The sequence below is a fragment of the Helicoverpa armigera genome, chromosome 19, assembly GCF_030705265.1.
Source record: "Helicoverpa armigera isolate CAAS_96S chromosome 19, ASM3070526v1, whole genome shotgun sequence".
NCBI classification, from domain to species: domain Eukaryota; kingdom Metazoa; phylum Arthropoda; class Insecta; order Lepidoptera; family Noctuidae; genus Helicoverpa; species Helicoverpa armigera.
Genome location: NC_087138.1, coordinates 6,208,392 through 6,236,391, shown reverse-complemented (window position 1 = coordinate 6,236,391; position 28,000 = coordinate 6,208,392). Strand labels below are relative to the sequence as shown.

The window sequence follows — 28,000 nt, the reverse complement described above, 5'->3', positions numbered from 1 at the left end:
CGCTCGCTCAAGAATTGAGTGAGTCAAGAAGTTGAAATCAAAAAACCAGTTTATTTACCGACCACGTCCACGGCGCGCGCGTTCTATGGCTCGTGCCCAAAATTATAGTCCGAGTTTTCTCACAGAGACTGATATCACGAAGTTAATCTGTGTGGCTAGGTGGAATTATATTTCGTGAAACATTACAATCTACTAGCAATATTCTAGTGTGATAAATGGTTTTGGAAAGTCATAAATAAAGTAACCATTGGGAGTGCTAAAAAGGTGTGTCGTGTTTCGAATTTTGAATCGTGAACAAACTTTTGTGCATTCACGTGAAAAATACAAGTGTTTTATTTCGATGAGTTCGTGTGTGCAAAAGAGATGTTGATACGGAAAAGTTTTCCAGTCAAAATCGATTGTCAGTTGCATAGTTGAGTGATTTTCGTGTGATTTCTTCAACGAGACGAGTTCGCAAGGTAAACGTGAGTAAAAGTTACGCTAAAATAACTGTTTCTAGCCTTAGATACCAACTGTTCGCTGTATGGTTCAATTAACACGATGAAAAGTTCCCACTGGGTGGTTTCTAGTGAGATTTTAATTGGAAATCTTTGTTGTGCATTCCAATAGGATTGATAATAATATTCGTTGTGCCGAAATGTTTTGATTTGACATTCCTTTGTGCTAGTATCGGATGAAGACCGGTTTGTGTACTTTAATTACTCAATAATGTTTATGATACCAGTTAAAATATCGATTGCACTTCGATAATAATTAAGTATACAGATTTTTTAAAACTTATAACTGCATCAACTGAATCTGATTTATTTCCAACTTTAAAACAGCTAAAATCTATGTTGTGTGTTGTTACCATCATTACTTCAGATAGGACACACCATTTGCTGTAGGTTCTGTAAACTTATTCTCCTTAAAAAAACCTCATTGTCCAACCATTTCCAAAACACAAAAGAACTTTTAGCGCTTCAATTATTAAAACAAGTGAATGTAGAATCAACTTTAAATATTATTCTTCTGCAGATGTGCGCATCAAGAATTCAAACACACCGAACAAGTGGCCACCAGCCCTGATGCAGTCCGGAACATTCCATGAAGTCGGCTGACATGTAGCCATGGCCAGTGGCAAGGCTCTTTATTCAATAGCGGTGGTGGCACTGGGGTTCATTTGCTTCGTAGTTGGTGCCATCGCAGTGGGCCTTCCTACCTGGGGGAACTTCCATAGCTGTGAGTATTGAAACAAAGTTTTTTATTTAATACCTATCTCTAATTTATGGTGTATTACTTTCCTGCCTTGTTAGTTTGACCTGAAAGAAGCTCGTAGGTTAATATGTTAGTAACCAAAAACTGTTGCCCTAAATGTATACACATTAGTAACAAAACATAATCACCAATTTAGTAATTTGCACAAGTTTTGCATACTAATGAATAATAATAATTAAAGTAATACACAAATGTATGATACATGAATCACTTGTATTTAGTTAATCACCTACTTCAAAGTAATTAACAAAATATCATTAAAAGCTAGAAAAATATAGAGCATGTTCTTGATCACTGCAAAAAAGATAAAAAAGTTATGCACGGCTGATTTAATAATACAGCGCCGCATTTATCTCGATGGTTAATTAATACTGATCATTTCACAGTCTAATTACATACTTGCACACTGAAAACAATATGAAAAGACAAACTACCATATTATGTTACCTGAATGAATATAATACACGAAATACAATAGAACTTAATGAATCAGACATGCTTTGTTTTAATGTAGGCTAATGTAAACCCAGGGTTACATGACGCTACTGACTCAAATTTGCTTTAGTGCTTATTTCAGTATTCCGTATACAAGATCTTTCCGTATACAAGAATTACATGAAACATTGGTTCATATAATTCATAGCAATTACCTGAATACTTTCATAATAAACTCAATTGAAGGCATTTATAAAGTACATTGCAAGTATTGTTTTAATATCAATAAAATAAATTCTTGATTGGTACATTTTTTCTTATTTTTATTTGTGGCAAATCAAAAAAGTATGAAACATATTTTTTCTTTACTCAAAAGGCACTGGGCATAATTATGTATTAGCTTATGATATATTTTCCTTCTTAGTTTATTGCTAATGCGGATACAAGGAAAAAAGATAAAACAATTTTCAGAATTGTTTGTTTCCTTCTAGGGACAGAAATATCTTACATTGTTATTCAAGTGATTACAATACAAATAGGTACTTACCTACATAGAAATCTTTTTTCACATAATGATTTAATAAAAAGAGCTTCAAAATATTTCTACAACTGCATATTTATTTTATTTTACAATTGCAAATGTATATTTTGTGTTGTTTAGTTGTTAATAAGTAGAATTACAATATATTAGTAATAGGCAAACCAAAATAGTAAGTCCCTATATAGTAAGTTCTGTGCTCCCTGACTTCGCACATCGTCGTGACGTCATACGTTCTAACGTGACGTTACTGTTAGACGATTCACACACGACATAATCCCGCAGCGGTTCTCCGCACGGTCCATGAGAAAGATACGACTGAATTTCATAGAAGGTAGAATAACAGGAGATCCTTGACTTACGCCTGCCTTGAAGGAACGCGGTGTCGTGTGTGAAACACCTTACTGTTTTGGTTGGCCTATACACTTTATTGTCACTAGTCACTAGTAACTGCTTTGTATGCACCTAGATTTGTATAAAAAACTAATTCTTTCAGATGATTCTGACTTTCAACTCTCAGTCCCTGGGTATTATTGTAAGTATGCAATCCGTTTCTTGGTGATTGGAAAAATCGATACACTTACACTTAAAATGCAATTAACTATTGTGGTGAAGGTTTTATCGATCTACTTATAATGATTTTATGTATCTGACGTGCATATTTTAATATAACATGTAATAAAGGGGATGGAATGATATTTTAACTAATTAAGCTGATGAAGATCACAAACTTGCATTGAGTACATACATAGCATGGATCATTATAGTATCACAGTACCTATTCATATCCACAAAGCTTATTTAATTGGTATCTTTAGTTACTTAATAATCGCCTTTTTCGCTGATTGTACAAATACAAAAGACACATTGCAGACAGACAGAAGTAGTTGAAATCGCTACGTCACACCGCAACTTGTTAGAAAGCAATAATCTAAAACGTGTCTTATCTCGTAACAGACTCATCAGTAAACAAATAACCGTGCACGTATAAAAACCGGATTGAAAGATAATAAAAGGTGTTAGTCTACAATATTAGATGCGGAATATGACCCACGCACACACACGCAAAAAGGTATCTTACGGCTATACACTCACACTTATGAGAACTGCAGTCAGATTACGCTAGTTACGTACTTCAGTGTAGTTATCATCCATTAGAATCTGCCTTATTATAAACAGATGCACTTGTTTGCTCCAATTGGCCTTATGAATCTAAGAAATGAACTTTAAAAAATCAAGTGTTCCTTTTGCAAACGTGTTGAATGCATCCTTTCTCGTAAAACATTTGAAAGCGATACATACATGCTTGATTAATAATACAGAAACCAAATAGGAGCAAAAATTTAGCTAAATTATATGATTTAGCAACGATATCCCTTTTTGGATAATATATTTTTTTTAAGGCTTCCTTTTCCAAACATGTCTTCACATTTTGTGTATACAACCTTCATATACAGGGTTACTGGTAAGTAGACCGCATCCTTTCAGGAGGTGATAGTATAGGTCAATACGGACAAATTTGACCCTGGGATATACTGGGCAAAAGTTGACCCGTTTCAAGATAATCGAATTTCAAGATCTTTTCTTTACAAGTCGTCTAGGTACACGAATACATTTTTATTATTAGTTAAAAGTCTCGTTTTTGCGGATTTTTGTGTGTTTTGTGCCTTTTTGGATAGCTAGATAGATGTAGATGTTTTTTAAGTATTCTGCACAAAAAAATGAAGAGTAACATTTTTGAGAAAATAACTACTAAAAAAGTCATTGCTGTTCGCTATAATTTCCTCTGTGATTTGTACAGTTTTATGGTTTGTTATTATGAAGTGATTCATCTTCTATCCAAAAACACACAAAAATCCACAAAAACGAGACTTTTGACTAATAATGAAAATTTATACGTGTACCTAGACGGCTGATCTTGAAACTCGATTATCTTGAAACGGGTTAACTTTTGCCCAGTGTATCCCAGGGTCAAATTTGTCCATATTGACCTATACTATCACCTCCTGAAAGGATGCGGTCTACTTACCAGTAACCCTGTATACTACTATGCAAACAGGAAAAACGCTTTGTTTGTGTGTGTTTCTGTGTCTCTTTTTATCTAAGGGCACACAACGGAAGTATGGTCCCAAGCTCATGCGCGCTCAAAGTGGGCCAAACCACGCTCCTACCTACGTCTACTGTTACCTTTGAAACCTTCGCCTTTCTAACTTACCTTAGTTATTTATAAGATAACATCAATGATTGCTCGTCAAATCTTATAGAAACTAGCTTCGTGTACACGGGAAAATTATACTTTAAACATTTATTATTTTCGAAGCATTGTGGTAGGATAGACATTTATAAATCCATTTCGATTTTTTGCAGTAATTACACTTTTTAGAATAGTTTGAAATAGGTAAAACTATCTGCGCCAAAATTACTTTTCACTTTTACTTCCTAGTACAAGTAAAATTAGTTACAGAAAATTTGGAGATAGTGTAAATTTCGTGTCAAATTCTACAGACGTAACTGTAATAAGATAACTTTTAAGTTTGATTTAACACCGTTACTAACTTTATTACATTTACATTGTAATAATTAATGCTAAGGCTGCTCTCTGTGCTTACTTAGGACGGTATATTCAGTGTGCATTAAAAAATGTGGCACGCCCGCCAAACGGGTTATTGACCCTGGAGACCTTTGTGACTAATTGTGACAAAACTTGTGGGAGATGTGCCAGCGGTCGCTGTTATGGACTTGTTTTTTTTTTCTAATTTATACAACATCTTGCATTCAACCTTTCTAGAATATTAAAAGTATAGAATGTATAGGTAGTTAATGCTAAATCACTTTGTATTCGTCACGTACGTTGTAAGAGGCTTTTGAAGTTGTTCGACATTCAAATCACAATAGGTACTAGAAAAAAAATCTTTGCTTTGATTCCTACTTTTTGCAACTACATGATAAATTATACAGGACAATTGATAATAATGAGTAGTTTGCACAAACATTATAATTTAATTATGATAAGACTAAAAGGCTCAATAGGTTAAAGAAAAGATTTTCTAACTTAAATAGAGTCTGGCCAACGAAAGCTGTCCAAGAAAAAAGGCGGTAATTTTAAAAAATCAAGAGCTGGCAACCCCGGCTATACGCTGCTTAAACGGAGTTGATACTTATTATTATTCTAAACTAATAAGCGATATTTATATCAGTGTTTCATATTAGAAAATTACGACTATAATAACATTATTAAAAAATGCCATAGCATAGCCATTTTTTAACTTCTGCATGCATTGAAGTCCACAGGGATGAATTAAAAAAAAAAGTTGTTACAAAACGTTTATTTGATGGATTTTTTTCTAAGTACTGTGTTTCACTCGCAAACATTTCATTATTTTCGAGAATTTTCAATTTCTTTACTGTTTCCGCAATTGTAAGTTTTGTTTCCTCGTAGTCGTTGTCCTCGTTAATATTATCTGAAAAGTAGATACACCGTGAAAACGATTGCGTTTTTTGCAAATAAGTCAAAAGTATCAAGATGTTTCAATGGAAATTCAAAAAACTAACCTAAAAGTGAAATGACTGAATCCAGTCGTCGTATTTTCTCTGCAAATTTCTGATTCAAATCACTTTGTACGTCTTTATATTTGTCAATCATAGTAAATAGAAGCTTTCTCGTCGAACTTTTGATTGTTTTCGGCATTATTTTATACAAAACCAATGAAAAGAAGATGAAATAAAATAACAAACTGACTTTTTAAGAAACGTCAATGGGACAATTTTGACAGTTCTAAAATATTGCCATATTAAAAGTTTAGAAATTAATTCGTGGTCAGCTTTCGTTGGCCAGACTCTAAACGCAAACAGGTCTCTGAAACCCGACAAATTCGTCCTTTTCTGGTCTCAATATGTTGGGATCCATATCGAACATTGGCCACCAACAAAGTTTCGGAATATTCAATTGCAAAAACATAAACTTCTCAAATTAATGTACATGAAATAACTATCAGTTGGTAAATACCACCGTAAAATTAAAGTTAACAACAGGTCTTCCGTATAATTGCGCCATTACATCGGTTCTCAGACGACAAGCTATAATTCTCGCCCACGGTAATAATGGACCTAAAATAGAAAAATGTTAGCTTATTAATTTTATATCAATGCATGTCTAATAAACAGTCGGTGTCCAATAAATGATGCAAACAGATTAATTTGACAAAGAATTTTCTTGAGCACCCAAATTCCCAATTAATAAGAAACTTTACTGTTTTGAGCGCAGCGCGTGAAACGGTACATCTGACATCATATTATAATCTGCTTTAATTTTCTTCTTATCATCGATGAAATGTAACTTACAATGGTGTTTCGTGTAACTGTTGTAGGCTCGTCATCTCGAACCAAGCGATCAATGGTCAGCATGACAGCGTCATTTTTTACTGACAGGCAACGACCTCGGCTCAATCGCAAGCACGATACGCGAAGGTCCTAAAAAGAAGGTTTTTTCATACAATTCTTTTTGTTTAATGATTAGTCTTCAGTGTCTTCATTGTCCGTGACATTGATGCTAAATGAAGTGTCAAGTCTAGTATTTGTAACAGTTCATTTTTAACAGACTGTTATGCATTCCTTTTTTACAATCGTTTGTGGTTCAGTAGGCAGTAATTAATTAAGATGTTGGCGCTATATAACACCATTCATTAACTAGATGTAGGTATCTATTACTGATATCTCTTGTCATTGTGAAGATGAAATTAGAGTTATAAAATACCTTATACATTCCTGAAGTCCAACCGTTTCTGCTTATTACTAAAGATATTAATATTTTGTTTCATTTATTTTAATATCATCCAGTGTTGGTTGTACATTATTTTATTAACAATTTAGTATTATAGCTTTTTATTTCATTTTTTTTTAATTTAGTCAAAGGACTTTGTCGCCTAGCGACCACATCGCCCTTTTATTTCATTGATGTGTTATTTTCTAGGCGTATAGGAGCACACGATTGATCCTCAATCTAGGCTATCGTTTTACCGGGACTGGTCTGGATCGTAAAATTTATCGTTGTATTTTATGACTTATTGTTGCGCAGAGTTCTTTAACGTTCACAGTTATATTCTGCCTCGCCGCTGTAAATTACAATCGCAGTCACGAACGCCTTTAAACACTACTATGTTGATTTGCTGTCTTCAGATGGACACAGACAGACAGATAATTACATAGAATTATCGAAAAATTTTAGAACAGAATATAAAAATATCACGAGTATCCATTTACGGTCGCTTTCTCTATATTCTGATGACTATTTGCATTCCAGTTTTTTTTGCAATGCGCCGATCCCGAATTTGCATATTAAGTATACTTCTGTCGAGGTGCAGAATTCGGATTTTAAAAATGTTGAAAACGTATACCTAATATTGCAGATTATTGAGGAATTGGTTTTTTTACATAATTTAGTCGGAATTTTGGTAATAGGTACGTCTTTATACGATATTAAAAAATCCCAACGAGAGATTGAATTCTTCTCTACGCAATTATGAACTTTTCGGGATTACGAAAATCGGAGTGTAAGAAAATAGTTTTTCATATTTAGAAGAGTGAGCGTATACATATTTAGAACTCAAAATTTTATTTACATAGATTCGTTTCAAAACTCAGCAACCGTTCCGTACTTATTGATTGGCTTCTGCAACTGTCATAAATATTAAATTAATGCATTTGATACTTTCGAAACGCTACTTATTCTACCTTAGCAGACGACCCGTGTTAAATTTGAAATGATAGAAATCTCTTAGAGCCTTTAAAATTTTAGATTAAAAGCGTCATGTGCTAGTTTTTTTTAATTTACGATCCTCTACGTTACGTGTAATTCTGATCAATTCTTTCAACATAAGTAGTCCTGTCAAGTGCATTGTTGACCCGAACGTTAGGTGAATGTCGGTCATCATGTAATCAATTGACATGTGACTTGTGACTCATGCCATCATTAATGAAGTGCATATGCCTCATTAGTCTAGTAGTCGCAAGAGACTTCTTTGCGCAGATTGCCGCAGAGCGGGACTATTCTATCAGTAATACAGGTGCAATTCATAGTGCACCTGTGTTTGCGCGTAATATGTCCTTTTGTTTAGCATAATATGTCCTGAGGAGCTAGCTGATTTCTAGCTTCAAGTGACATAGCTCCGTGCCATTTGCTCTTTCTTACAGTGTGTTCACAAACGAGTACCTACTAACGCCTCTCACTTTCTATATTATTGATCTTAATTACTTCACTAGAAATATAATTTAAATATTAAGTAATTAATGACATCATCTTTTGAGATAATTGAATTTTCTAGAAGCCACTAACTAGGTAAATGATCGTAAATGTGTAATAGCTGCTATCAGAAACTCAACAATTAATTAGATTTTAATGTTTCATTTGCAAAGTACGTGACATGACTGTGACTACGATCATACCTCTATAAAAGATTCATAGCCGCTGTAGTAAAATCGATAAGTGGTGTTCGGTGTGCTTCTTGAATTCTAGGCTTACGTGCTTGACAAAGAATGAAAGAGGACGAAAGAGACGGGCAATTTTCGTTAGACAATTAGCAAGGTCTCATTCGCAACACACTATGAATTTAATTAGTGTACAGCCAGGAAATCGTGATGAGGCCCACTGTACCCTTCTTAGCGTGTCGCCGGCCTTCAGATTTGCAGGCATTCAATGCATTCTGCACAGTTGACAGGCTGATGGTCATAGTACTCCTAATTCCTATTTCCCTCCTCCGTAACATGACCTCCAAATTCTTTGATGGGTTCACTAATTGTAATACAATATACAACCATTCACATTGAAACACCATGAAATAATCCAAGGTATGTTCGAAGATCGTTTCCTCCTTTGCGTAGTTGTTTAAATGCTACATGTACTTAAACTTTTGACAAGATTTTTCTATACCTGCAATATGTCGAGTAAAGAGCTGACTAGATACCGTGGAGCTCTTAGTAAACATATTTATTTGCTTTATTAAGGTATTGTTGCGTCGAAATCTGTGTATGTGTAGGTGGTTTTGAGGCCGTCAATGATTTGCGTTTGGATGCCAAGTCAATATTGTTACGTTACGTCACATGTCTATAAGAATTCTTCAATATCTCCTTGACCTCCTTCATGAGTAGTCAATATAGTAGGCCCGATAGATTCTTTTATTCGGACAAAAAAATATTTGGTAGTGCACCAAGAAATCAATTTATTCATTTTCTTAGGTAGTCTGAGAAGTATTCTAAAAGCGACCGTGATAACTAAGACATTGAAAGGAAATGGGAAAAGCTTGTAAATGATAGCAATGTTGTTTATCAGCATAATTTTGCGGCTTTCCAGCAATGCTGGCCCAGTGCCGGTGGCTGGCTACTTTCCTATATTTATCAAGTCTAGCTTGCACGTTCAACGTGTGATTAAATCTAGGGGCCTACATATTTTGCTGTGACGTAATTGAGTAGCCTTGGGTGACAGTTTGTCTTCGCAATTTATTTTAATACTTACCATCCATTAAGAGCGTGTACGTCAACCGCGCGCCATTTGGCCTAAAATGGTACTTTTCAAACCACTGTTTCTCAGTAACTACTTATCCTATAACTATGTTATTTTTTAATAACGCAAGGTAATTTCACTGTCTATATAGTTAATTGAACATAAATTTCAATTTGTGTAGTTTAAATACTTAAAACCCCTATAACGTAACAGATGTTTTATAAAATTCCCGTTCAACGTCTATTTCGAAGCTTAAATTCATGTGGAAACAGTGGCAAATCTAATCATATTTATTTTTTTACTCATAGACGAAATCCCCATGCCTATAGTTAGTTGAAAACATTTTTTGATTTAGGTCTCTATCTTTCAGAAAAAAATATTTTAACAATGTGAAAAATTGTGAATTTCAAATGCTTTTTTTACCTATCTATCTTACTTAATTTAATATAACAATTATTTACTATAGTAATATAACTCTTTCTTTAAAACATAAACTTTATATTATAATTTAATCTCTCGTTTTATTTTTTATAAATTATTTAAAACTACTATAAAACGCTGCACGCGAGTCAACTCAAACCAGACCGCCGCAAGGCTTCACAGAGAGGACGTGTCGCTCCGTCACATCGCGTAGGGTGAATAACCTTTGCCGTGGATACCGAGAATAGAGTACATTTCAAGCGCGACCAACAAATCTTGATACATTACTATTTTATTTAAAGCTCAATTTTAAAGCATATTTTTTTTATCGATTGAGTTGAAATTTTGTTTGAATGTTCAGTTTTAATGACAATGTATGATTCTATATCCAATATGGCGGTATAACCAAGATGGAGAAAAAAAAGTTTTTAATGCATTCCTACGATATGGGTATCAAATGAAAGGGCTTGCTATGAATAACTCGAAAAAAAATGTGTCGCGAGTCTAAATCCAATATGGCGGACTCCTTAGGCTAGAAATCACTTATTGCAGATGTCTGTTACCAATCGAGCTATATTTTTTTTTTTCATTTTGGATGTACCCAAATTTTGACTTTTGATCTCGAATAACTTTTGAAGCATATAGGATAGATAACTTAAAACTTTATTTGCAATGGTAAACCCAAGCTCTTCACCAATATTTGGCTTTCCGGCAATTGTTGTTATTTGACCACAATTTTTCGGTCTGGATGGACTGGACCATTCATATAAACAATCAATTTTTCAAATCGGTTCAGGCGTCTTTGAGAAATCGAGAACAATCAAATTGAGAACAATCACAAAACAATCTAATTGAAACCTCCTCCTTTCTTTTTTTGAAATCGGTTAAAATACAGAAACTCTTAACATTGTCATTAATCATCAGTCGACTATTTAGTACTGTTGAAAATTGTATGTAATATACAGAAAGTCCTCAAAACCAAGGTTTTCATAGGTGCCCGATTTTTTTGCAAAAGAGTGTAAGTATTAACGACTTATTTTCATGCTTTTATATTTTAGATATCCATAGACTTACACTATTTTCCCGCTATTAACTATTTACTAAATAATATATTTTTTGTTCTACCAATTTCACTCGAAAGGATCAAAATGGTTTGTGTGACTATACGTGAAGTATGATAGGCACGCACACAGCCGCGACGCTAGTCTGCGCGGTTTTTTGCGTTGAATTACCTAAAGTTGACATCGCGCGCCGAGCGTACACGCTCTTAATGGATTGTGGAGCTTGTCAATTAACAGAGCACGGTGGAGGTTTGTAGAATACTACTACGATAATGCTTTATGTCAGTATCACGAGACAGATATGCGCTGGGGCTATTGGTACTCCGAGAAACAGGCATTAAAAACTTTCTATTTTGTTTTCATAATATTTTAATTATTAACCTGTCTTTGGAGGGACGACAAAAATATTAACACAACGTCCTTGAATAGAAATTAAACTTAAAATAATCCAAGTACATTTTTCGCACCGTAAAACAATGACAACTAATGTAGTTATTTTATCACATAGGCTACATTCATTTACCTCGGCAAGTGTGCGAGATCTTAGGTCTAGGCAAACAATAAAAAATTCAGTTGCCTCCAGTAAACCTAACGAAACTAACTTTGGCCCACGTTATTCGCGCAACATTTTAACAGACTTTAAAAAAAGATAGGTGTTTCAATTCAGATGTGAATATTTAATGCTCATTGCTCGGTATGCTGCTATCTCTGCTTGGACGTAAAGGTCTTACATAACTGTCCTTTCATTGACTTTAAAAATATTCTATCAGTTCTTCACTAACAAAAAGTAACTCTACTTTGTGATGGTAACATAACCGTCAATTATACAATAAAACTATACAGGTCGTCTCCAACAGGTATCTGTGGAGATCTAAGGGGAGGCCTATGTTCAGCAGTGGACGTCCTATGGCTGAGATGATGATGATGACAATAAAACTTATAAAAATATCTTAAGTTGTGCTAATAAATATTCTTTCTCTTATTTACAGTAGACAATCCGAACTTCGACCAAGGCTACTTCGGACCATGGCGCGTTTGCAAGAAACTGTTGTACAACAGAGAGAAATGCGGGACGGACGTATCCAAGTTCCAACCATCGAGTAAGTTACCTATTAGCATATACTTATGGTTTTATGCACACAATGTTGTTTGAAAGCTGATGACAGAAACTCACACACATGACAGACATAATCAAACTTTTTGATTCTCTTTTTGACCATCTTTTGGACACAAGTTTTCTTTTTTGTTCGAAAAGAGAAGATTACATTTTCATTAACTACCTCAAAGATTCTTCTTTGTTTATTCCGACCCAATTATTATTTAGATAACAAGAAGTTTACAAAAAGCATAAAAATAAAAATCGAACCCCAATTTTATAGCCACTTTTTGGGTCATTGGGTTATGATATGTCTATTGCTGATCTAAATCGTTGAATTCTTCATGATTGAGTAATAAGACGCATTTATAATATTATTGGGATTATCCAGTTCACCCTTGAGACTTGAGACGCATTAGTGTTATGTTTCTTATCTAATATTACAAGTACGTCAATAAATGTACCAATAGTGCGATTGTGTTTGAAACAGTTATATTTCCGATGAATGGAAGAATGCTCTAAACTCTAATGTATAAAACATTTTTTCTATGTCATGCTCCCGAGACATAAATTTTATTCCGTTCGGTAAATGTATTCACTGACCTATTTTTGTAGCCCGGCAACGCCCTTAGTTTCTTTTTGTTGTCGTTTAATGGGTTTTAGCTAATTGTGTTATGTTCAGTCGTCATATTTTTTTCAATATTATAAGTACTGCATTCATAAACTAAAAAATAGTACAAACAGACGCATTGCGAAATATTTTTTTTAATAATAAAAGGTTAAAAAAAATATCCATTGGAAGCATGTACGTCCTTTTTACGTCAGTTTCAATTGCATTTGTAGCGTTATTTTTATTAAGTGTTAATATGTTGTATGGTATCAATTAAACATTGTATGCAAGGTAACTCTATATTTTGCTCAAAGGGGGAAGTCGTTGAGTAGGAAACCAGCGTTGTTGACGGGAAGTTAGGGAAACGGGTGCGTTGCCATAACATAAGGTCTGTGTCTTTATTGATTAGTTTTCGAAAACAGGACACGGTTTATATTTTGTTTTTGGTGTAAAAAATACTAGGCAAATATTTCTGAAGTAGGGGTTAACATTACCGAAGTTAGTAAAAGAAAACCTGTAGAGGATGCTATGTACCTCTATTATACAGAAAAAAACAGTCATAATTAAAAAGAAAAAGTTTTAAAAGAGGCTAATATAAAGCTGAGAAAGTGCTTATATCAAGCTAAAGTTGACACAAGTCTATATAGACTGGACGTAGATTACACGTGAAAGTTTAGATAAAATACCTCTAACGACAATTACTTCACGACAGACAGACAGCTAGATCGAAAATAGATCTATGTGGCTATCGTAAACTTAACGTTTTGTGACCACTTAGGAAATTGGTCAGGATGTTTTACATTGCCTTAATTGAATTGTTCTGTGGTAACCGCTCCTTTGTTGACTTTTCCTGGAAAAGTGAGGTTTTAGTTAAAGGAAATGCCTTTAAAATATAATATGGACTATTTACTATATTTTTGGCACTTGTATGCATATTCCAATTTGTTGCTCAGTATAATTTTTCCTTTTCTCCACCATTTCACTCATGCTTTTTAGTTTTAAATTTTTTATTGGTCTTTACTAGGATACTTTTTTTAAATATGTTGTAAATACGTCATTAAAATCATTAAATTCTTTTGGACTTCATTAAACGTAGACTGTCTTATGTCAATAATTGAAGGGATGACGAAGGGTATATGTCGAAGTACGTGACCCAACTTTTTATGATCATTTAACATGAATGACAATGGTCGCTTTTTTGCACGTCACATAATAATGTGTTAAGGGAAAGCACTTATTAGCACTTACCGTTCAACAAACTAACCGTCCTAAGCTAACAGAAGATATAGAAATACGTTAAAAATCAGATATGGGAATATCATAGGAATGTGGCTTGGCGTCGTGGGAGGATATGGTTTCCTCTGCCACTTCAGTAGTTTTTAGAATAGTTCATATCACTAATAAATATTATTAGTTAGGAAATATTGTCCAAGCTGCACTAAACTATGTAGTATGCGAGGTACGTACCTGCGAAGCGATTTTAGTGTACCTTGTCATTAGGTAAACATTCCTCAAGATAAAATATCAGATAGCTTTCTGTTGGCCAAATGCCACACCGGCTCACACTCCACGATTCTAAATACACACCCCTTAAGTAACAGGTCACTTATTTGGTCGCATTGATCCGTCCGCCAGTTCTCTCGGTTCAACGGACACGAGTGATAGTCAAACGTGTTAAGTAATTAACTGCTACTTACAACGTAATTGCTTAATCGTAGCTTTCGGCTGTATTTTTCACGTAATACAATCGCTTTAGCCATTAACAGTGGAAGATTACCGGATTGGTGGACTTTGAGGTGATTTCAGATTACCTTGTGTGCTCAGGCTCACTTGGTGAACAGTTTCACCCGTGTCTTGAGGGAATTTCTCCTTGCACCTGGATAAAGAGTAATTGTTTATGCTATGTTACTGCTATGTTACAGCAATATCAGCGTTTTGTAATTTTTGTGTGAAAGGTATGAGGTGTGGATGGTATTACCAAAGAACCTACATAAAACAAGTAATTCAAACGCTTAGGATGGATCCTAGCCCTCTTTCTATGAGTCTAGCCACTCTTTGTAACTATTTAGATTTATTTTTCTATTCGAAAAACTCACGCATATATAGCATCTAAATAAAGCATTCTCCTCATGAATTGATTTATGACGTATTGTTTCACGTGGGACATGAAAGTTCCACAATGTGTGAGATTCACAGAATACCTTCTTCGCCAATGCGTACATCACACGTGCTACTTTAACAATAATTGAAACTATTTAATTTAGCTACATATTATAAAGAGCTTTAACCTGAGAGAAAATTGCTCTATTTATATTCCGTTCACTTTCACTGTACTTAACTCACGATTTTCAAGATTGCCATGTTGTCAACTAAAAGACAAGCTCGTGGCGAAGTCACAGCCACGCAGGTCGATCTATCAAGCGCTTAGCAAAAGTTAAACTATAATAAAATCAAATGTTTAATTAAATGTTATTTTTCCTTCAAAATGACTGAAAAGAATCGTAGCTTTTCTTACGACAATTATGAAGAGACACAGGGAAGAATACCTATCCCTAAGCTACCCAGTACATCGAAGTCTGTGAAGTCCACGATTCGGTAAAATCGTGGCAGAGTAGTAGCTGTCGATGATGATCATCATCATCTCAGCCATAGGACGTCCACTGCTGAACATAGGCCTCCCCCTTTGATCTCCAGTAGTAGTGATCTAATAAAAATACCGTTATTGCCCTGTAGGGCTGTACCCAAGTAGGGGCGGGTAATAAATAAACCTTAACAACTAGACCTTTAAGACTCGCAAAACTACCAGGGGCCCGATTCTCCTAATTTTACTTAAGCGCCATTCGATTGACGTTCGATTCGATTCGACTGAGATCCAACCCCAACTCGATTACGATTGAAGCGAATGTGGCATTCCGCTATTTTTTCTTTGAAATAAACGTTTTTATCCTTTTCTGTCATTCAATAATGAATCATTTTGTCTGCAAATGATTTACGATTGCAAAATGATTGTACAGCTAACTATCGTATAGACCAAAATCATCAAAATAGCAGACCAATCGCACACCAATCAAATGTCAATCGAATACGATTGGTCTTTTATTAGTAGTAGAATGCCCGATATGGTTAAAACTGCTATTACGATTATATTGCGATTCGATTTCTATTCGATTTTGACATTATTAACTTAGGAGAATCGGGGCCCAGTTCTGCTATTTCTGAATCTCACATTTTTTACTTCATAAATATTCACTTGCACATATGCATGCTCATACAAGGTTCCTTATTGTTGTGTTTGTGGCTCCTAAATAATTTTTAATACCTGCGATGTTTTAAGACTAACGGGAAGCTATAGTGTTCCCCACAGTACCTACAGTCTGTTTACTCGCGTCCACGTAGTGCTAAAACAATGTCATTGTGCAGTTGACGTGTGCTTGTGTAATGCTTTCATTGTTTCCAAAGCATCCTTCGTTTAATGTGTAAGCGAAACAACAGAAATTAGTAGCGTGACTATCAATGCAGTCTCTACCTTGACCTGATGCAGACAACTTAGTTACAAGACAATTTTTACGTGGATTGTGTGAAAAAACCTGTATTACCGCCGTTACCATCGGAGGAAAACACGCTAGGCCCAGCTCAAATAAAAATGATGATGACCCCATAGTATAGATTAGAGCAGGAGGATGATAAAGAATTTTCCAAAACTTATAATCCAACAAGCAAAAATTTAAAGCAACGCACACTTTTATTTTTCATACATAGGTACCAAAGGCAGTAAATATGTACTTCACAGAATTTCATCGCAATTTCTTAACTATCCCGAATTGATCATGGCTCTCAACCGTTTTCACAGCTGATTCCGATTAGTTTCACGTGTAATTCAAGAACCGTCTGACACAAATAGAGGACTGAATGAACGGCTAGTGAATACCAATCCTATTGTAAGGCCGGTTTACACAGGTGTTCAATGCAACGCGTTAGGATTCAAAGCGTGCTGTTAGCCATATTCGTGAATCGAGCTGTTCCGTGGCAGGCGATTATAACTGTGTTGCTTTAGTTATGTTACGCAAAACTGTCTAGCGGTTGGTTGCACCAAATTCCTATAGCTTATACTACGATTTTTGCATACTTGATTTATATTGTTATCATTCGCCCGCGGTTTCACCCGCGTCCCGTAGCCGGATGGTGACAAAAACTATCCTTAAACCTTCTCCCGGGTGTAAGTTACCTCTCCTTTAATTTTCTGCCAAATCTGTTAAGCCGTTTTCATGTTATGTCGTGACAACGGAAAGCGGGTTTCATTTTTATATATATAGATTTGCATTTTATACTACTGGTTATTTGGTAGCACATGTGTAAAACATGTATTTTTATAACTTGTGTTTTCAACGCGTCATATTCAGGCTTCTTAGGTGAATTCGATGGTGACGGAGTTTATCACAATAATCAATTCTACATGTATAAGTTTTGTTAAAAAAATATGTCGCTTGCTTGCATTAAGTATGTATTGTTAAGCAAAATAAGGACAAGCTAAACAATACAGAGCCTTGAAGCATTTATTTCAAAGAAACTGGATTTCTGCTTATCAGCATCTTGTGTCACTGCAGAGAGATCTCGAGAGTTGTTTCAAATCGTGTTTTTAAACTCTTAGGTCAATGAACACGAGCTCGTTATTTTTTCTTAATAGCGTTTAACCCTCACGTAATTCAAAGTCAGCCAACCCAGACCAAAGGCGTTTCTAATTCAAGTTATCATTTTCATACAACAGTCTACAAATTAGTATTAGTCTAGCTGCTGTAGAAATATGGCTGGTACACACCACTTTCAAATCATTCACAAACAATATCCTTAGAACATGCTCATTTAGCGTTACGGGACATTTAAGATGCAGCCCCAGCACATTAATGATGAAAATAAACTGGAGCTATATACCAATTCGGTGATTGTTTTACATTTATAATTTTGTATTAATTAAAATATTTACTAGTACCTCTACCTCCTGTAATCTGTATACACATGTTAATATATTTATTACGTTGTTTGTGGTTGACATAATTATTAATTTTGGGAAATCCGACCTCAAGCCAGCGTTTTCCTTGCCGATATGGAATAGATCGAGTCATAAGAGGAAGGTGTAGACTGTATTATTCTTTGGTTGCAGTATAAAACCTCTAGTGAGTCATTGTAGTAATCGGATGCAGTTCACGATTGCATGTACTCAATTTGTATTCAACATTTTATTGTCAAGGATCTAGGAAAAAATACGATACTATTTGTGATTGCTTAGTCATCGGCCTGACTGTCTACTTACGAGCTAATGGAGCCTTAATCTTGGTATCTCAGGAATTAACTAAATTATCAACATGTTGTGGTCTTGTAATTTACTCAGAACACGTGCCAATATTTCAAGAAATAATACTGGATTTGCTAGCCTGTGAGATAAAGAACAAAATTGGCAATCCAACTGCCTGATTTCAGTGGGTTCAAAATATTCGTGTGCAATAACACTGATCCCATAGAAAGTCATTCAATATCAACAGGATGTATACATAATACTGATACTCACTGTTATTTATTTATTGCAAAATGTATACAGTTACAGAAATGCATCCTTATCCTAGGCATACATTACCCTGTTAGGACGCAGCAAATTAACTTAAAACTATCACAACACAACATATGTATTTACTGTTTAATTCTTAACTAGACTTACATCTAAAGGGACGTACTATAGTTATTTATTTATGTTTTGTGACTTAATAAATAAATACATACAGTGCTATTTAGGAGCCCAAGCGCATGTATAATTTTAAGCTAGTTCCCTTCAAACTGATATTCTGACATATCAACGATACATAAATACGAGGTAATGTTAACAAGGAAAAAACATGATTTAATATTATATTCTCATAAATAATATAATAGATCACTTAATTTGCGATCACCATAATCACCTACACTGTTAATTAACGTTTGTAATATTGCTGGCATAAAATCGACCTTAAAGAAGACAGGTACAATCTTTAAAATTATTTTTCCAAATATAATCTCGTTAAACTTTTGTGAAAAACAAGTTGTATTATTTAATATGTAACTATTATGTTCGGAGCATTAGATGATTCTACAAGACTAATTGTAATTTATACCTAGTTCCAGGTACAACATAGCTAACTATATTTACCTCTACATATATGTATAAGCAAACGACCAACCTTGCAATGTCGTGAGTCTCCATTATAATTGTGATATATCTAAGAATTGTATCACTTACCGTCATCTGTTTTTTTTTCGCAGCAATCTGAAGTGAAACTAGTATTTCAGACACTTTTTATATCGGTTCCCATAAGACCTCATTTGGCTCATATTAGTTAAATGTATCTACATTTAAAAAACTTCAAAAAAATGCCCCCCATCGCTGTCGACTGGGAGCGTGCGAGGCTCGCATCATAACCTCGTTGGATTGCCATTTCATAATTAATTTATTAGGTACAGTAAGAGTATATTTTATTGAATGCGTCCGTAGGTCTTGGATGTGAATTAATTTCCTCTCACTCTCAAGACAGTCGAGCATCGCCGACGGCATATTATTATCGTGTTTGAACGGGCGTGACTCATAGCATTGTCAAACGTGCAAAAATGTTGGCTGTCGCCACAACGTTCGACGTAGATACTGCATTCAATTCAGTTTTAAACAAGAAATCCTCAATTCGACGCGTGCGTTTTTGCTAAGCATCTCGTCTAAATGATACCAATCTGCATGGATGATTTCGTTTCGCGGGTAATGTTCCGCATATTCGCCGCAGTTAATCCGCTCAAAGGTCGGACAGTGAAAATAAACATTTGCTCCAAAAGCCTGAATTCGTTGGAGAATTTCACTTTCCAAATTTGACAATAGATGTGAACTGTCGCTGTCAAAATACTTTTGGTATGAAGTTTCAAATAAAATGTAATTTTGCAGAATGCATGCTAGTATTTTCTAATTTTACTTACCCTTCTTACCTTTGTTCCATATAATTCTGCAGCGAATACGTCTACTTCTTCCCATCCCTGTCTATGCTACTGAATGATCTTATTTCATTCTTCTACATTCATAGATGTCCTGTTTTCTCCTTCACACATGATAATGTGTATCAGCCTTCTAAGCCATATTTTTCGTGAAAAAAATCTAAATCTTTTATGAAATGATGTCATCCTCAGTCTCTCGAACCAAAGTTGCGGGAGTGCAATGTCAGGTTGTAACAACCGGTCCCGGCACCGACGCTATCCAAAAACATGAATATGACGTCATGTAAAAAGCAACACTTGGAGACAGGAATGCGCTTACCGCCACACCTGTTAACATTTTTTTCAAATCTTTTAAACCAGCGATTTTATTTCTTGGTAATGTTCTGTTGAAAATAGTCTAGTATTTAAAATTAGTTCTGTCAGCATTTAAACATACAAGAGTATTCTCCTTCTTCGTCCCCTGGTTCTCGCTATATGCCGGGAGGCGATATCGGTTCACATGTTTAATCATAAAAACAGACCTTCAATATTGTGACATTTAAACTGTAGTGTGTTTACTATAATATTGTCTGAACTTTAAACGACCATGACCTCTCTTGTTTCTTCTCGGGATCGACAGTTAGCAAACTGCGGTGCCATCTAGTGCAAAACAAAACCATTGAATGTTATTTACGCTCGACTGGGTCCTGGGTATTCTAGAAATTCTCCGAGTAGAATGACTGTCATATGCCTGTACGTCATTGCAACTGATCTAGCTAATCTAGGTCTTAAAACGACAGTTTGGTTCATTCCTGTTTATCCGTGACATATTTCGTTATCATTCAAAGACTACTGGTTTAGAAATTCACTCAGCCTATTTTCCTCTTTTATGCAGTATGTGAATTCTAGGTCTGCGCTTATCTAGTTATAATCTATAGTAAAACGATGTCCCTAATGACATTGTTGACATAATTTAGCGTCATTGCATCTTGCAGTTTCTAGAAGACAATCATCAACGAGCGGTTGCATTTTCAATGTCATGCCATTGTTTTGTTATGATGACCGCTTTTTATGTAACCATGGTAGTTATGTTGTTTTACCTACTGTTACGTTGTATTACTACCGCAGAGCTAATAGTAAGTACTAGTAGAGTTTTTATGTCATTGAAAACAATTGAAATACAAACATAAATTGACGTCAGAGATTTATTTAATGTGTCCTAATTTTTTAGTTTGACCTAAATCTTAATGGGCAATGTTAGCAACGTACATTGAGTTAAGTCTTGTTAAAAATATAAAGCAGAATGACAAAAAAAGCTTTTGCGCGTCCAGTCAAAGAAGTTCATGTATAATTTTGAGAAGAGCATTGCGAGGATTTTAACTGCATCCTTTAACAAAGTGCATTCCGAAGATTACATCACACGAACAAATGAACTTTAGCGACATTGCTAGCACCCATTACTGTCCCATCTCATCATACATACTCAATGCTCATGAATACATGTATTACGGTACATTCAACATTATCTTTACGCGAAACCTTAAGCTTCTGAACATAAGTAATACCACTTGCGTTTTCAATAGAGCTGTTATTTTCTGATATACCTTTAGCATTACAGCTACTGATCAAACAAAATAAAAAAAAAAGAGATAATTGTTCAATATTCAACAATTTCTAGGCATTGTCGAAAACAGGTACTTAATATGTATGTATTATAAGGTGTTGATTTGCATTTGTGCCATAGTTCAGGAGGACATACAATACGTAAATAATCGATTGGAATTACAGTAGATGGGAAATAACTAATATGCACTGCTTTTTTTGTCATTGTAATGTCGTGGTATTTCCGAAGTAATCCAATTTTATGAATGAAATTGAGTGATCGTTGCGTATGCTTTGTGTTTGCGTTTGTGTGAGGGTGCAGCACGGTTTTAACGCCAGTAACATACGCGCCAAGTTTAAATAAGGCTAGATGACATTTACGGAATTCCGAAAAAAAATTAAAGAAAAAAAATGACGTACCAATTTTTTTATTGATTTGGGTCGAGAATCATTAGCATAATTACCTCCCCTTGAATATGGCACGGATGCAAATCAACAGCTTGTATAGTTAAGAAAATACGTGTAAAATACATAGAAGACTGTGATATACACCAGCAGTGTTATGATTATGAGCTCTAAAACCACGAGATGGGTATGATTTGCATTCCTCCAATTTTGTACATCCGTTCTTGCATTATCTAGGACTGAACCACTCGGTTCACTGTGGAAGGCTAAGCCTATCACTGCTTTGGAGCTACCGTTGGACTGTTATGTAATACAATGTCAGGAACAGACGATGTGGAACGGATTGTTTTGGATACATTGTTGATACTAATTTGGACGAACGGACGTCGCTTGTTTACGATTTGTTTGGTGCTTGACTTGGTTCAAGTTCTGGCATCCTGAACGTTGCGGATTTCTTATTAAAAGTTTGTTTCTGAAGTAAAAAACTAAAGTTACGTTTTATAAATGGAAGATTCTAATTTTAAAACTCCTGATGAAGATGGTAAATTGACTATAGCTAAAATCGCCTCGCTAAAGATATTACAGAACTAGTACACTCCTTATAACACGATTTATTCAACGCTACACGCCATGAAACCAAATATGACATAACATACATACTAATTTCTGAATTACAAAACATGACTAAAGACAAGTCCATTAGCTTTTAAAACTGACCTGAAACATGTCACTGTAGCAGCCTTGAAGCTCGACCCAAATATGCAAAACACATAGGTAACACATTATCTTACTAATTACACATACACTGACACTGTGAACTTAGCAAATTTTTTGTGATGGTTAACTTAAAAATTTCACCTGACTACAGCTATTTTCGTTGACTTTGCCGGAACGCTGCAACTTAGGATTGGATTCAATCGAGAACTCGATTGCCTGTAGAAGCCTGAGATTCAAAGAAGAAAATGACGAATAATAATGTATTAAGAATAAAACCTAGATCTTAAAAAAGGTTAAAAAAAATCGGCAGAGGCATATGGTCCAGTTATCACCCCACGAGTCAATGCGTAATGCTCGATTATGATTGACTATTACCATAAATCCCAATAAACTTTTCCAAATAGTCACTCAAGGTCCAGAGTTTTAGTAGTCAAAAGTTTTGTGAAATATAATGAGCAAGAGGAAAGCATTGGTCGCGTGAGTCAGGTCCGAACGGCCTCCATGTCAGTCAGTTGTCTAGTTTAGACCATCCCTCAGTGGTAACGTGAGTGAATTTATTTGTACTGTGATAATTGTTTTTAGTCCCTAATTAGATTGGCGAATCGTTCCCGTTCGTCGGAGTTAGGGTGTAGCAGTAAGATCCTTGTGATGGTAGTGTTTAAACCGACTCTCTGGAAACTTATACATTTTCTTACTTACACTTATACTCTTTTCTTCTTCTTTGTTATTTAATTAAATATATTAAGTGATGTGTTCTTGCCACCTATTTTCATCAATGCTAGATTGTAGACAGGTATTTTGGTCAGGCGTTCTAAAACTGCTGTTAGGTATGGTTATTTATTCTTTGATAGTGAATTAGAATGCTACGTTACTAATGAAGTCAATGCAGTACAATAAGTGCTCTTTAAGATCAAGTTTCCAGAAAGTACATATACTTAACGTAACTTACCGGTTTCCCTATAAATATATTATATGACACAATTGAAATTAATTTTAATAACAGAGATGGACACAGACCTTATTGATATTATTCAAAAATCAATAAGTTGGTAGTACTCGTAACTCTACTTGTGATGTCTACACGGGTGCATTAAAATATGTTCTGATGAATATAGTGCTGATAACACACCCTGACTATCTTGCTACTAGACAAGAGTCCAATGAAGAAGTCGCCAGTGTGTAGTAATGAATGTTTTTATCGTTGAACAGCGGCGGTGTACATAGCGGGTGTGGTCGCGTCCGTCGGCGTGTCGGTGCTTGGCGTGTTCTGCGTGCTCTCCGTGCTGCAACTCGCCATGATATCGTCCAAGGAACGAGTAGCCTTCAAGTACACGAATCTCGTCATGATGAAGTTGGCGCTGGCGCTATTAGCTAGTAAGTACCAGACATTTTTCATAGGGCCCTTGTTGACGATAACGAACGGCAGCCCAATTTTTATAACGGGCTACGGGCCGCCAATAAGTTAGCACAGTTTGTTAATGCATCAAAACGTCGTTTCGATGCCCATCGCGTTAACGCACACCATAAGCTATTGAAAGGCCCGTCGCCCGTTATAAAAATCGGTCTTTTGTTCGTGCTCGTTAAGAAGAGGGCTAACATTAAAACAGAGCTGTGAATATCCTACAGTATTATTTGTGGGTGTGATTGTTGCGTTAACACCAAATGTATTGTTTCCAGCGTTGCTGTCAATAGTGGCGGCAAGTTTGTTCGCCGTACAAGGCGATGACAGGGGTTTCTTCGTGACGAGGGGAGAGGCGTTTTACGTTCAGGTATCTATATTTCAATATTTTCCGTCAAATAACTTTGCCTCTCTGAAGTTGCCAGTGACTTCAGATTAGAAAAGAGCTTACAACTTATGTAACTTGCGTTACTTCTGTGCGTGTAAAAGCTATAATATGATTTTATTTTGCTTACCACTAATGAATTTATTGTTTTAGTACTTCATCCTCCGAGCCTTTTTCCCAACTATATTGAGGTCGGCTTCCAGTCTAACCGGATTCAGCTGAGTACCAGTGATTTACAAGAAGCGACTACCAATCTGACCTCCTCAACTCAGTTACCCGGGCAACCCAATACCCCTTGGTTAGACTGGTGTCAAACTTACTGCCTTCTGACTACCCGTAACCACTGTCAAGGATGTTAAATGACAGCCGGGACCTACAGTTTAACGTGCCATCCGAAACACAGTCATTGGTGTCTAAGATACACTTAGAAAGTACATACAAACATAGAAAAGTTGCATTGGTACTTGCCTGAACTGGAATCGAACCCGCGCCCTCATACTTGAGAAATTGGTTCTTTACCCAATAGGCCACCACGACTTCCCTTATTTATTTTTTGTTTGTTTATTTTTTTAGTACTTACGTGGCATAAATTGTTTACAGATAGTGAGTATAGTGATAAACTCGATCCTGTTTATAATGTCGCTGTACGACGCTCTGTTCTCGCGGAGAGCGGGCGGGGATCCCACTAATCCTCTAGGAGAGCCCGAAGGGACCACTATCAACAACCCTGGATTCAAAGAAGGAAGAGGTAATTACAGTACTCACAGTGTAGACGCTCTTGTAAATCCACATTAGGCCATCAAAGTACTTTGTAATTGGGGTCTTACCTACTATAAAACTTTTAAATGAGTTATCGCCTAGCAGTTTGAGTAATCGCCTAGCAGTTTGAGTAATCGCCTAGCAGTTTGAGTAATCGCCTAGCTCACAGACTAACCCCCGCAGTCAAAGATAATTAATGATTACTTAAGTCACTCTTTAGTGACATATTCTCATAGAAATTCTGCACTAAAACGGCTTAAGTAACCATTAAATGTCTCTGAGTGTGTCATAAGGCACTAAGGGCAGACTAAGGCCCAAGTTCAACGACAACATAACAGTCGGTGTTTTTAAAAACTGTTTATGATGAAACTTGAACGTAAAAATTCATAGTAAATAGTTATTTTTAGGAAACTGACGTTTATGTTGTCTGTGAACATCTCCTAAGACCCAAGTTCATGGATCAGATTTTCTTAAAACAATTGTTTACTTTGGAATTGAATGTTGAATTACATACTACCCGTGCCAATAAAGAATGGGATTAGAAATGGCGACGCATCTATTCACTTCTCGCTCGTACATTATTTCCGTCTATACTCACACTCTTTGGTACCGACTGACAAAAAAATAACGACTTTGATTATGCGGTCCCCCCCTTTAGTGATATTGATACGGTAATTGCCGGCACCAGCAAGATGTAAAATTTTACTGGAAATAAACTAAATTATAATATTTATTACATCCTTTTATTTCAAAACTAGCCTTTGCCCACGTGAATGTTGCGAATGCGTAGAAAGTCGAAGAAGAATAAAAAGTAGCATATATGTAGTAGTAAATTAGCCTAAGCCCAAGGAAGGCCTTGGGATTCAAGCTATCTCCATACCAAATTTCATCAAAATCGGTTCAGTGGTTTAGCCGTGAAAGCATAACAGAGAGACAGAGTTACTTACACATTTATCATATTAGTATGGATATTTAAGATTATTTAAAGTTATGAAGCGAAAATAGTTTATATCCAACCTTACCCTCTCCGCGATTCAGGTAATGGTTTTGTTGACAATTTGTGTACGTAATGTAGTCTCAAAACGATCACAAATTTAACTAACATAAGCTTTATTTTAATTCATGAAATAACGAAACACTTTCAACGGTAACGATATTTTTTAACGTTATTCAGTTATTCGTTTTTATTGCTATTGCATTGTTATGCTGACGCTCCCAGCTCAATGAGCCGCCATTTCTAATCCCATTCTTTATCGGCACGGGTTGTAGATGTGTATTTCGTCACTTGTGAACGTGAACTTAACAGTTTAACATTAAAAGATAACCCTTTTGATACATAACTTAATGATATTTCAGGAATCTCAATGACAGACGCATCAGGTAAGCCGTACAGCACAAACGGTCACGGAAGCGTGGCTTCAATGAACACGACGGCAACCACGCTGACCGGCTTGTCGGACGCCAGTACCATCACCAGGTCACCACTAAGGTCTTCACTCAAGAAACCAAGGCCCAGGGAAGGTGAACCCGGAGGCCTGGGCATTCAAAACCCAGGCTACTCCGGACACTCACCACCCCTAAACAGAAATGGGAGCCAGAAGAAAGTGCGCATACAAACACACAGTACCGAGGTGTGAACCAGTCTGTATGTTAATTTAATTGTAGTTATACTAACTATTACTGAGGTGGTTTTCAATATGCTAAAAGATTGCAGTACCCAGACAATGGTATGGTAATACTTTTGTGTGATCTCTTCACTGGTATTTTCTGACTGTCTTGCATATTGAAATGGTTTGGTATGTTTCATATTTGTCTCAAGTGCGAAAATTTTTAATCTCATCAGTAGATTTATTAGAAACATGAAATCACACTAATTTATTAATCATGTTTATTGTGTGCATGTTTGTTACTCTTTCAAGCAAAATCTATCGAATGGCTTTTGATGAAACTTAGCAATAATAATATATTGAAAATGATATCACGATTTACACTTTAGACAAATGGGAAAATCGGACAAAGGGAAAATTATACTATGGAAAAGTTGCTCCTTCTGTCAAAATTGTTCAGTTGTATGTAATTGTTCAGTTTTATGCAATGAATTAAAGAGAAGGCAGTGGCTAAAAAGATACAGGTGAAGAAAATAAGATTGAATGCTAAATAGAGTGAAGCTATAATTCACTACTTTCATGAAATGCTCAATCATTGCATTAGATGGTTGAATTTCATAAAATGTGTCATTGCCTGTTGGTCACATCACCATGTGGTTTGGGTAGATCAATGATGAGATTTCTCAAAATTATGTTTACTTGAATATTTTATACCATACATTAAACAATTTTGACGTAAGGTGCAGGTGGTCTATTTATTAAAATGGATTTTGTATATGGATTTTAATATAGATTGACCTTTTAATATTAAGGAGACACTGATAAATTTTAACACTATAGTGTTAGGGAGTTTTTTAATCTTATATTTATATGTATGTAATATCTGATTAGGTAATTTTTTCAAGTTTTATAATAGAATATTCGGTTTGCGACATGAGTTGAATAATACATTACTTTAGTATTCTCTCAGTTAAGATACACCATGATTTTGTAATAAGATTCGATAACTTCTAAAATTTCAATATGCATAAAGGCGTTATAAATAACAGTTTGTGGCATCTTACACTAATCTAAACATGGAGTTAGTTTATATTGTCTGCACTCTCATTTATGATTGACAATTAAAGTGATGCCTAACTTTTGTCGTTAACTGTATATTGCACTATACAAAAATCACTAGGATAGAATAGAATTCATTGCACTTTCGCAAATGGAATCCACTTATCATAAGTA

The 28,000-nt window shown here is 35.4% G+C and overlaps 1 protein-coding gene across 3 annotated transcripts; it reads left to right on the top strand.

The window, feature by feature from the left end:
• The first annotated feature begins 32 nt into the window (after nt 1-32).
• On the top strand, nt 33-28,000 carry LOC110382717 (uncharacterized). 3 transcript variants are annotated; one of them, XM_021343389.3, is made up of 8 exons: nt 33-458; nt 1,018-1,221; nt 2,727-2,765; nt 12,196-12,306; nt 23,827-23,991; nt 24,295-24,386; nt 25,002-25,149; nt 26,517-28,000. In XM_021343389.3, exons 2-8 carry the CDS (start codon nt 1,110-1,112, stop codon nt 26,795-26,797), a joined length of 948 nt encoding a protein of 315 aa, XP_021199064.1. In that variant the 5' UTR covers nt 33-458; nt 1,018-1,109; the 3' UTR covers nt 26,798-28,000. The 3 variants fall into 3 exon arrangements, with proteins under 3 accessions (XP_021199064.1, XP_021199063.1, XP_021199065.1); XM_021343388.3 differs by having other exon boundaries at nt 33-464; XM_021343390.3 differs by lacking the exon at nt 2,727-2,765 and having other exon boundaries at nt 33-464.

Excerpts from the sequence above, each read along its gene's own strand:
- LOC110382717 (XM_021343389.3), top strand. The coding sequence starts at position 1,110 with ATGGCCAGTGGCAAGGCTCTTTATTCAATAGCGGTGGTGGCACTGGGG. Across the intron at positions 23,992-24,294 it reads GGCGCTGGCGCTATTAGCTA|CGTTGCTGTCAATAGTGGCG; the intron begins GTAAGTACCAGA and ends TATTGTTTCCAG. Across the intron at positions 24,387-25,001 it reads GAGAGGCGTTTTACGTTCAG|ATAGTGAGTATAGTGATAAA; the intron begins GTATCTATATTT and ends AATTGTTTACAG.